Source organism: Perca flavescens, chromosome 20 (assembly GCF_004354835.1).
Source record: "Perca flavescens isolate YP-PL-M2 chromosome 20, PFLA_1.0, whole genome shotgun sequence".
Taxonomy (NCBI): Eukaryota; Metazoa; Chordata; class Actinopteri; order Perciformes; family Percidae; genus Perca; species Perca flavescens.
This window is the reverse complement of record NC_041350.1, coordinates 17,465,008-17,477,303: the sequence shown is the minus strand read 5'-3', so window position 1 is coordinate 17,477,303 and position 12,296 is coordinate 17,465,008. Positions and strand designations below refer to the sequence as shown.

General features: G+C 41.7%; 1 protein-coding gene across 1 annotated transcript; it reads right to left on the bottom strand.

Moving 5' to 3' along the window:
- Positions 1-2,446: 2,446 nt before the first annotated feature.
- On the bottom strand, positions 2,447-3,679 carry LOC114547385 (uncharacterized). Its single transcript, XM_028566724.1, has 2 exons — positions 3,307-3,679; positions 2,447-3,082 (listed from the first exon to the last, which is right to left on the bottom strand). The coding sequence occupies exons 1-2, from the start codon at positions 3,619-3,621 to the stop codon at positions 2,768-2,770; spliced, it is 630 nt and encodes a 209-aa protein (XP_028422525.1). The 5' UTR covers positions 3,622-3,679; the 3' UTR covers positions 2,447-2,767.
- Positions 3,680-12,296: the final 8,617 nt, after the last annotated feature.

Below are 12,296 nucleotides of genomic sequence, written 5' to 3'. Positions count from 1 at the left end.
TTGTAACAAGGGGGAATGACAATAATATGTGTATATATAATATAATATTAAAAATCTATAATATTATGGCTCTTTGTAGTTTTACTTATTTAAATCAAATGTACTTGCACTTACTACTTGTTGTCTGGAATTTGCACTTTCAAGGTTGAACGCACTTAATTGTAAGTCTCTTTGGATAAAAGCGTCAGCTAAATGACATGTCATGAAATGTAATAATTTCTGAACTTTTTACATTTCATTTCAGTTTCCCCTGCTGTACAAGTGCAGACTATTTGGGTGCATAAGCATCTATCCACAGAAGTTTCTGAGTGAGAAACAAAAAGAGACAGTTCTCAGTGATGAGGGAGGAACATCAACATCAATAACACTTGACACAGCAATATGAAAGAACCCAGAAAGAAAGGGAAAATAACTCAATAATAGAAACACTCAATCGTGAATAAAAGTGCATGCATCATTGCACAATAAGTTTGTGCTTTATTATTCAGTAACAAATCTCATTGGCCTTTGCAGGAACCCAGAGCTGCTCTTAAGTCAGCATCCTCCAGCGTTCACTGAGAGGCAGCAGATCAGGAGGAATATGATATGATATGATATGATATGAGAATATGTTTATGTCATTTGCTATCTAACTGGGACGTTTTGGGACCAATTGGTGGGGATTGCTATAGACAATGTACACACGGCGATACACTGATGAGAGCAAATTACATTTAACCAGGTATCCAGCTAATTTAAAAAGGTCATGTTACTGTATTGTGTGAACTATTAACAATTACATTTAATTTAATATTGTTTGTGGTTTTTTTCACCAAAACAAGTTCCTTACCGAGAACATTTTGCAGAGCCACCGTTGCTGCGTCTGAGCTTAGCACTGCCCAAGACGATTGTGATTGGTTTAAAGAAATGCAAACAACCCAGAGCGTTTTTTTCCCCGCCTATTCCAGAACATGTGTAGAAGCGAGGCCTTAAAGGCCCTGACACACCAACTCGATAATCGGCCGTCAGACAGTCTGGCGAGGTCAGTGACTCATGTCTGTTCGGTGTGTTCCGTTCTGTCGTCCGTCGGAGGGGCCGTCCGCCTTAATTTTGGCCGATTTGACATGTTGAATCGGAGGGAGGGCAGTCGGACTCAATGACCAATCTGATTGGTGGAGCGCTAGCCCTTGACTAGCGAATCAGTGCACTTGTGTTAGCGTGACAAACGCTGCTTAAAATCTGACGAAAGTCTTTTAAACTAACCTTTGTCGATCTAAAATGAACATAGATTCAGCAACTGCATGGTCACACGTTTCGGTCAACTATTTTCGTAAAATACGAGATTGTATTCTGAACGAGCTGGCATTAATGCTCGGCTTTGAAATTCGGGAGAAGCCAGACCCACGTGACGCGTTCGTCATTTCTGGTTCTCATTTTTTGGGCAACAATACAGATTAGTGCCACTTGCTGTTATGAAGACGTATTACGTCTCACGCAGAACATACGCTCAAGTTGGCGTCGCTTCGGTGTGTTCCGAGGCACTTTTTTGACCTCGGGGAGCTGACTGATCAATCCAACTGCTTTTTCTGCAGACGGCCGGCCGTCAGGTTGGTGCGTCAGGGCCTTAACATCACAGTTCTTTATGGCAATCTCTCTATAGGCAATGCAAGACTATCCTAAAGGAACATTTGTTTGTAGCCAGCAGCTCACTAAGTGGGTAGCCTTTACGAGCAACAGTTAGCAATGTTTGCAATGCAACAGTCCACAAAACTGCTAAAGGGAGCACTGTAAACCTAGATTTAGTTTTAAACTTTTTAATGGCCACTACTTAACCTTTCATGTTTTGTTAAAAAACAAATTCATTTCTAAATCACATTAGGTGTTTGTAATAATCAGCTTATGCAGTGCACAGATCATATTAAGCAGAGAGAACTATGGTTCTGCAGAAGCTCCACGCAGAGCTTTCGCCATAGCCTACGTAATATAATACTGAGGTGATCTGTTTCAATACTGTGGCCCATATTTTTCAGTTATCATATGAATAGCATCCTCCAGTGCACCAGGATGTCTCTCATTATACAGTATTAGCACCTGTACCCAGGTCAGCCATCAACATTCCAGAGTATATGGCAGCAGTTATCATATGTCCTCATGTGCACTTGGCTGCCTATTATTCTACACCAATTGCACACATTAGCAACTGTATCCAAGTCAGCCATCAACATTCCAGAGTGTATGGCATATCTGTAAGAGTGTATGATTGTAAGTATCTAGCTTAATAACTTAGTAATTATCTGTTTTTATAACTTAATGCCGTTTTGAGCATTATGTCACACTAGTTTTTCAGCCAGGTCATTTCCCTTGGGTAATGTTACCCACTTGTCTTTGACCACAAAAAGAGCAGACAGCGCTTACGTAAAACCATGGTTTATTAATGAAAAGATAAACAATATGATAACGCCTATAACATAACAATATAATAATGACTTTAAAATATACACAATAAAGTAGAAAATATAAAGAAAGAAGGCTTATAAAATGTGCTAAATGATAGTAGGACTATAAAAGGTATATCATTAGCAATAAGGTGCATTCAAATCTGCATTCGAAATGTGACATTCATCGCGGGAGCTGCTGGGTGTGCTCAAACATCATCTGGTACAGTTTCTGCTTGAGCCTCTCATGAACCTGTGGATTGACATTCTCCATTATGTCCACAAGGACTTTGAAAAAGCATCCCATAGGAGACGTCACAAGCTGTGAAAACGTCTCCTGGCTCTCCTTGAATTCAGTCCACATCTTCTTCCTGTGCTCCTTGAGCTATGCCAGATGTGCTGCCACCACAGAGTCGTCGTGTGCCATCCGTCTCTTCCTCCTTCTTGGGGTACACAGAGAGAGATGATGCGGATGCCACCGCTGTCGGAACAGCATGGGCGATGTGGGAAACTGGGATAGCGAGGGGTGGTGGGGTCGACTGGCACGGTGAGGAGGACCTCATCAATTCGGTGGAATCTGTGGCGCAGGCTTCCATCTCTGATGGACCACAAAGTGTTAGAGATGCTGGGCCACACATCTGTGAAGCCTTGATCGCTGGGCTGCATGTCTGGATTGATATAAAAACATCAACGTTAATATATAGGCCACGTCAAATTCAACAATCAGGTTTAACAAACCTTAATTAGGCTATTCAAACTTTAGGCTTTAGAAAAATAAATAATGCTGATTTAACACTAGCTGATCAAATTACAACCAGCCCAGACACCAGATGGAAAGACAGACACCAGCTGATTGAACCAAGGATAATGAAAACAAACATGTTCAGCTCACCTCAACATTTGTTTCTGTCGGCCTGTGTTTCACAAAATTGCTCAACCATGAAAGTTCCTCCAGGATTGGTACAGGTCTGTGTCCTCTTGCAGCACCACTTCTTACCGCTGCTTGCGACCTCTTTCTTGCCTTTACAAATCGTTTATCCGCCAGTAAAACTCCTGTTGGATGACACTCTTCAGAAGGGATGAAAATTGGCACCTCTCCCTCTTTAGCGCGTAGCGCGGCACGGCGCCATAGAATAGGCAGTATATAAGAATGGACCAACAGATCCCGTTGCTCTGGACTGAGACCAGTGAAGGATATTAGAAGCATTTTTCCGTAGAGGGCTGAGAGTTACTGCGCAGCCTCCAACTGAGAGAGACGACGTAAATGTGACGTGAGCAATCTGTCTGAAAGTTGTAAGTCTTCTGGTAGCTGTGCCAAGAGAAATCTCAATCATTCCCAATCTTGCAGAGACGGAGAGCGTAGGTATATGTAAGGAGATAACATGGGCACAGGCTAATTATTGCTAACTAAAATGCTAGTTAACATTAGTAATTAAACAGCTAATGTAAGTCGAAACTGCCTGCAAGCTTCTCCTGTACTATACGGTAATTCCTCTATTATGCGACAGTAAGTCGCTTGGTTATGACACAATCGTTGCGACAGAGCCATAATGTGAGATACAAGGTAATGGAGCCTTTTATACATTGTCGTGTTTCTTTAGAAATAAGCAATGGACAAATAGAGTCTTTAAACGCTTCAGATGTAAAGTTGTTTGCTGTCAAAGTAACGTCAAAATGAATGGCAGTCAATGGAATGCTAACGAGAGGTGATATAGTTGTAGCATCAAAATGGCACCATAGGAGGTTCGAGTTGTGAAGCAAAGCTTACCCCCTTGCGCCATAGCAATTATAAACCACACGGGCTCTAGCCGTTTGTTGCTTCCTGTTTGGAGCTGGAGGGAGCGCACCCATTGGTTGTTGACAGTGTGAAAGGGCCCGGTCGCGATATTTGTTTCCCCACTATGGTGAAATGCCTAACCCCAACCAATCGAGCTGCTTTGTAGGGCGGGTCTTGGCATGGCCACAGTGGGATTCGTAATCTTGCGGCCCGGTCGCGAGTAATGAAAATGCGATAGGGGGCCCTGGCTGTCAATCAATATTTTCCAGTCAGGCGGGCCCTTGATTGGTCTGGGCCCATAAGCAACCACGTACCCTGCTTACTGATACACACCACACACGACTGTCTGTGATGCATCTTCTGGGCATGATGTTGGCAAGTCACGTGGTAGTCACCCTGGGTCTCCTCGACCTGAGAAAAACTACCAGAGGTGGTTCCATCATCAGTACGTCGACCCAATACGCCACAAGTGGCAAAGGCTGTCCATCCCTCCTTCTCTACAGTCAGACCTGGCATATTGGGGAAACCCCGGACCCTATCAGCCGGGGTTCCCCTGGGCAAAGTGAAGTCATACGTGACAGTGTACACGGACGCATCCCTTACCGGCTGGGGAGGAATGTGCGAATCATAGCTAGTGGGAGGGGGATGGCCACCTCCCACTCTCCCCCACATAAACTGCCTGGAGCTGTCCACAGTGCTGAAAGTATGAAAGCACTTCACCCCAGTGGTAGCGGGTTGGCATGTCGTCATGTGTACAGACATTACAGCAGCAGCGTACATAAACCAATGTCTGGTTTTTAGAGATAGCAGAAGCCTCCTGCTGTGGGCCCACAGACATCTGTTGTCCCTCAAAAGCGGTTTACATCCCCAGGGTTTTGAACCGGGTGACAGACTTTATGTCGAGGGGAGGGCCCTCTCACAACTGTTGTTCAGAAGCTATGGAGCAGGTTCGGAAAAGCGGAAGTGGATCTGTTCGCCTTACAAGAGAACACACAGTGCACACTGTGGTTTTCCTTGAACTTTCTCCCACCAACCCTGGCCCAAAGCCCTTCTATACACTTTTCCCCCGGTTCTTCTGATCCCTCGCTTCTTGGAACGCATCCAGGAGGAGAATCTGTCGGTCATTCTAGTGGCACCAGAGCTCCACTAGAGGGCGAAGCCTATAAGAAATAGAATGATAGTTACATATTATAACTCCAGATTCTATGAGGTTCGGGCCACCTGCTCCAATAACATTAGCTGAAGAAAATGCTGATGTTGGGAGCAGAGCAACGATTCCCCTTATGTAATATACAGTATCTGCGGACATAGTTGAGGCCCGTGCTGGACACAACGGCGGGAAAAAAAATCTTCACGACTGCGCTTGCGCGAAGGGATAAACCCAATAGCGATAGCCTTTGGAGGGCTGCGCCTATACTCATAGAATCTGGAGTTACAATACATAACTATCGTTCTGTCAGTTTGACACAGGAGTTGACACAGTTAGACAGATGGTGTTGTACTTGAAGCACACACACACACACACACACACACACACACACACACACACACAAACAGTGTTATTGGGTTTCTCGAGCCTTTGAGGAGCGCTGAATCCCCCTGTACACTTTTTCTTATTCTGTTTACTGCTCCTTTGAGTGGATAAAAGCACTTTCTCGCACAGACCAAAACAATATTTTCTGTCGAGTTAAATGCAGCTTTGATAAAGGGGGTTAACCTTCTGATATAATTGATGGAAGTCATACATAGTGAGGTGAGAAGTGTTTACCCAATAAATCATCTGTTCTTGCACTCTCTTGAAAGCCGTTTTGAAATGAAGCAGCAGCTGCGACCACAACCCTGCATTTCAGACATTTACATTTACATTATATACATAACGATATATAATGTTTTGCCATTATCCACAGCCTTGAATTGCACATATTGCTGCCAGGGTGATGAATTTCAGTGATGCTTTTTCCTAACTTCCACTCTGTGCCTGTCCTGCTCAATAACCTCTCCTTTTCACGCTCCACAAGCCTTCACCCACATCAGTGCTGATGTGTGCTATTATTATTATTATTACTTGTTTGCCCACTCAGAATTAGGCTGGTCACCTCCTCTCGCTATCACCCTAATTCTGTGCTCAAACCTCACATGTACAGTATATCAGTAAAGACACATACACACACATATGCACACGCGTGCACGCACATACACACACACTCAGACAGCTTTTACCTCCAGGAGGCAATAAATCAAGTCTCATGCTCATCTAATTAAGTCCTTTTCCCCTCATATCAAAGAGTAGCATGTCTAGATTATTACAATGTTTGCAATCTATACTGCCAGGTAACCCTTTAATTGTTAAAATGAGGCCATCTGTGATACTGCTGCTGCATGGTGTGAATGTTTAGAGAGAGAATGATATGCATTATGCAACAAACCCTCAGTGACTGACACAATGGTATCACTGCAGCATCATTGCCAGGGCTTAATAAATCAATTATACGGTTCCCTGTTTTCCTCCTCAAAGTGTGGACTAGTTCCAGCTCTTAAAAGTGCTGATATAACTCATAACTGCCTGCAGTCAATCTCCCATCTGGCCATGCAGTCTCCAAATGGACTCGGCCACTTCCACTCAAGCCAAAATGAGTCTGACCGCATCGGCTGTCATCAACGCTACTTAGCTCATTTCCTGTCACATGTTTTCCTTTAGGGAATGTAATTCTGATCTATGTAGTGCATTTAAGTATACACTTCTTCCCCTCTTCTTCCTGGTAGCTGTGTGCTGTAATGCTACTTGGAGCAGCCCTTTACTTGAGTGACCTACACAATATTCACAGCGAGGGTCTCACAAAAATGGGGTACAACGCCTCCAAAAAGTGGCTCAGTCCCCTACATGGTGGCACCAGCTCCTTCATATAATTGTCAGATTTGGAAAGAACTCCAAAAAGCTTACAGTTGTAAATAGAAGCCCATATCTCCACCGATACATTTTTAGCAATAGGCCTTTGGGAGCTGATTGGCGGAGCAGATCGCACCATATGCCATCAGACCAGGCTGGGGCACACTGCAGTGGGATGGGTTCTGCAACTCAACATGTGTCCTATATTTGATTCTGTCATTGTACTCTGCCTTCAGATTATACACATTGGTAGAGGAAGTATTCAGATCTTTAAATTTCACAGTATCAGGTATTAACAGCAACATGTTAGAGAGAAGTATAAGTAAATGTAGTTGTATATTATTGAATTGTCATGACAATGCATTCATAATATGTAAGCAGTTAAAAGAGTCATCCACTGATTTAGCATTGCAATCCTATAATTTTGCACCAACATTACCCACAATGCAATTTGACCACAGACATATCGGTCACTGACTCAAGTGACTTAATAGTTACTTGAGGACATTTATCAAGTTCCACACAGCTCCCTCTGGAGCCACAAAAGGCTTTATTCAACTTTTTCCACATATGCAGTAGAACTCCCCAAGAACTGTAAATGGACTTTGATGTATAAAAGTAGCGCTCTTCCCCTTTAAATGTTCTATCTGGTCGAGGTAGGGCTAATTTTAACTACTTTACATACTGCTGGGAAGTTTAATGTATTACAATATATCATATTGACAGTGAAAAGTTTATGAACACTATTTAACTTTCTTGATTAAATATCACAGGTAACTTAACTTCACTTAACTTTTTATTTAATTGTAAGTGACCAAACTCAAACTAAATGGAACTGACCTATGGAGGGATTTCTTTTACATGATGTCAGTGAATAGCCTAGAAATCTAGACGCGCCCTAGCGGCAGCAAATTTAATTCTAGGCCTAGGCACTCTCCGTTGACTTGCGAGCTGGAAAAACCAAACTCTGGTCAGGTCAATCACATCGTGTATAGAGTCGGTGGGCGGGCTTATGGCTGCTGCTGCTGGGAACAGCGGTCCTCTGGAAGACTTGGAGTTAAGCTTTTCTTTGAGAAAAGAACAAAAAACGGAAATTAAAATTAAAAAAGAATTTTTAAATTCTTAAAAAAGGAAGATGTGTTCGGAGTTTTGCCGACCGGATAAGGCAAAAGTTTAATCTATCAACTAGCTCCGCTACCTTCTTCGTTGCTCTGCCTGGTTGTAGCGCTATCCTATTGCGTGCAGAGGGAATTTGAAAGACAACCGTTTATCCTGCCCCTCGGATTGAGCCCTGTCAATGGTGAGTTCCCAGACCCAACATCTTCATGTGGGTCTGGCTTGTCAGGCTAGTCAGTGAAGGGTTTTAATATGCAACCTGCATGTCAACGCATAATGTGACATCAACATGAAACTTATTCTGTATATACACACTTTCTTGCTTGCTTTTTACAGCTTTATAACTTTTAGGATCCAGGATCCAAACATGGCTGACCTAGCTGCTCAGCTTGGTCATTTCTCCAGAGTCTCAACTCATACAATAATCACTTGGATAAGAAGGAGCCATTTCCTACAGCGATAGTTTTGGGTAGGTGGAGAGGGAGGGTTGAGTCTCACAACAACAAGGGATCTGCCCTGATTTGCATTTGCCCTATTTGGTCTCAGTCTCAACAGCTGTCAGTTATTGATAGAAATAGAAGTCCACAAAAACTAAAAGGCCACCACTAAAATTGTTTTAAAAGTGCTCTTGATTAAACTTCACTCTGAGAAAGTGTAACAGTGTAAAATTGTAAATCAGTGTTTGTCAAAGAGTCTACTCTTAATTTCTTGCTAATGTAGCTTTACCATTTGTTTTAATAGTCATGTAACATTTATTGCATTGTAAAGAAAAAGGTTTTAAAAAATCGCCCTGTGCTTGTATGTGGTATAATGTATCGACTTTAAGTCTCACTGGATACCTTATTAGCTGACTAAAAATAGGACTTTCAGGGTCAGTGTGAGATTGGATGTAGCTACCTACTGTGCTGTGCTGCAATGTGTTTAGAGGTGAGGGGAGATAACAAAAATTGCCCTGTGCCGCTGCTGTTGCCGCTGAACTGGGTCACTCACACCAAAGCCTTTTCACACAGAAAACTACAACTAGGAAACAAAACAAAGTATCACACATTAGGATGACAGAAACAAGCATGTGTTTTTGTGTAAACAGTGGTAATGGTGGCTGTATTTTGCCCAGTTCTCGTGCATTAGCAGTGCCAGACGGTCATGGTCAGTCAAGGGGTACAATCATGAACTCACAGGAGGGTCTGTTTCACTGAGTACTGCCTCACGATACTCTCTGCTGAGCTCGGATACAGAGGCATAATTGCGGTTTGTCGCTGCCTGCAGGGGAATTCTGTGCAAAACAACCACATAAATCACTGAGGACATAGTTTGACTTCACCAACATACATTTTGAATTCACCAAAAAGTAAACAATTTGGTATGCCCAACAGGAGCAAAATATACACTATAATCAGGTTTTACAACAAGGTTACTGAGAGTGTTCTGCTACAGATGCAATAGTGAATTCATTAACACCAAAAGCAATTGTCTGGGATCAGAGAAAAAGCCCATTGCTAATGTGATTTTCTAAGGTGTCAATGGTATTTATATATGCCTTTTGGATAATGTTGGTGTTTGAGATGAGTGTCACCAACCTGACTCTTGCTCATTAAGCTTGAAAATGTCTTTCCATGTGCATGACTGCAAGTATAAAGTGAAGATTAAATGAAGGAAAACTGAATTGCAATTAACATGAATGCATTAGTCAAATACATGCATCTCAAATCAATCAAAAAAAACGTTGATACTGTTATTCTAGGGTGACATTAACTTCATCTGCCCAGTAGCACAATGCTGTTTAGAGACTTTGATGGTCTGTTCCTTTTTTCCTGCCATAGATTATTCGTTAAAACTGTGAGTTCAGATGAATGCATCATTAATTTGCACCTCTGTGAGATACCTTCATGCTACATTAAACTCTCAATGACGCTCAACTGTTTGACACAAATGCTTTGCCATTTGTCTGAAGTTCACGACAAAGGTTAATGTAACTGCTGAGAACAACAGCAAGCAGAGCCACAGCTAAGAATGGTTTGGTGGGTATTTTGTATTTAATGGTCTCTTATTTTAGTATTTCCCCAAACAGAATGTCATTCTTTATAGTGTGTAGAAGGCTTTTAAGCACATCCTTGTCAATTAGCAAAATACATAATAGCAACAACTAAATAATTAATTTGATTTAGAGCATTTGGTGTCTGGCCAAAGTTTCCCTAACCATAACCTTACAGCTCATTGTCTCATTACTTGGCTATGGCCCTGCCAGCAAGGAAGTAAGTAATGACGGAAGTCAATTGTTGGGGTCTTTGGGTGAGGGGAAAAAGATCACAGTGTAAGTGGGATTAAAACAGACTCATGCAGACATCTACACTGACCTATCCCCATTAGAAAAAAACTAATTTCACCTCCACCTTGTCCATTATCATATTATATCTTTTTAATGTGTCATCATCATGACAGTCACAGATGTTAAAGTAGAGAAGATTAACAGTGATCTTAAGTGATCTCAATAGCATGACCTACTGACCTAATGAAAGTCTGTTGACTAAAGATGTGTGCTATGTTCAAATACATCCACATGACTGCACAAGACCTAGTAATGATATGAGGCACTTCTATCATCCAGAATCAGCTATTATGATAGACACCATGAATTAAGGTGTTTATTTTTTCAGCTCCAGCAGGTTTTGCATTTATAATACAGATAAGGATAAAAAGGAGGAGCTGTCCGTGGTCCTGATATAGCAGTAGTTTTTTTGTCCTTATAAACTGGATGATGCTGAAAAGTCCCAAACTGTCAAGCATTTGTGTCAAAGTAGTTTAAGGACTCAAATTCATTACTTTCTGGGGTAGAATGCTTAAGTGTAACATTTGGACTGAGATGTTGAAGATGCAGCAAAGAACCCCGCTTTTGTTTTCTTGTACATTGCTTTGCTTTTCAGACAGTAAAAGAGCATTTTAATTATGTCACTATCTTCAATTCAGTTCAAAATGATAAATATTCTTCCAAAGCATATCTTAAGCACACGTAGGTGTCTGACAATGACACTTCCATTTCATTAAAGCATCATCACTCATATTCTGTTTATGGGTAAAATTGTGTTTGCATCTTTACTCTAAATGATATACTTTAAGTTGAAATTATACAACTGAAAGGTCAAGGTGCCAAACATGTTGATGTGTTTTGTTTTCTAAAATATTGCCTCAAAACCTCTAAAACAGGGGTCTTCAACAGTTTTTTAAGCCAAAGACCCCTTAACTGAAAGTGAGCGTAACAGGGACCCCCCTATTACATATTGTTTCAAATGAAGTTGCATATTAAACTGGGCCTACAAGACCTGTTAAGGCAGCCTAAAGCTTTCATACATACTTTTTTTTGCATAAGCTATTAAAATATTAATTGTTGGCATGATTTTATAAATGGCACAGTGAACCTTTGGAATTAACTGTATCTGTGGGCTGCTATCTTAGTGACTACCTTACCTATAGGCCAGTAAGCCTATCATCAGTGGGGATTTATATTTGCTAATAATATGCTGGAATTATGTTAAGGCATTTCATTTTTTATTTTTTTTTATTTCATAAATTGACAATTATTTGGAGGCCACCCTGCAGTGACTCTGAGGACCCCCTAAGGGTCCTGGACCCCCTGTTGAAGGTCTGCTCTAAAACAATACATTCCAGCTGTTAACAAAACCAGCTGAGCACCACAGATGAAGACAGTTTAAATGTGATTTTTGAAGAATATTGGGTGCAATGTAAGTGATAAGTCAATTTTAATTAAAAGTTTCTGATGAGGAAATGAAGAAAAGTAAAAGGGGAGATATGATTGCTACAGCAGCTTGAGACGAGAAAAGAATATATTATAGCAGGTTCATTACTCTGAGTCATTTCAGTTTGGAAAATGGACAACGTCCTGGTGTGTGTGTGTGTGTGTGTGTGTGTGTGTGTGTGTGTGTGTGTGTGTGTGTGTGTGCGTGCGTGCGTGTGTGTGCGTGCGTGCGTGCGTGCATGTGTGCGTGCGTGCGTGCGTGCGTGCGTGCGTGTGCACATGCCTGTTGGGGGTTGAGTCTGATAGCATAATTTATATATTTCCTGACCAGACTTAAAATTTATTTCACAA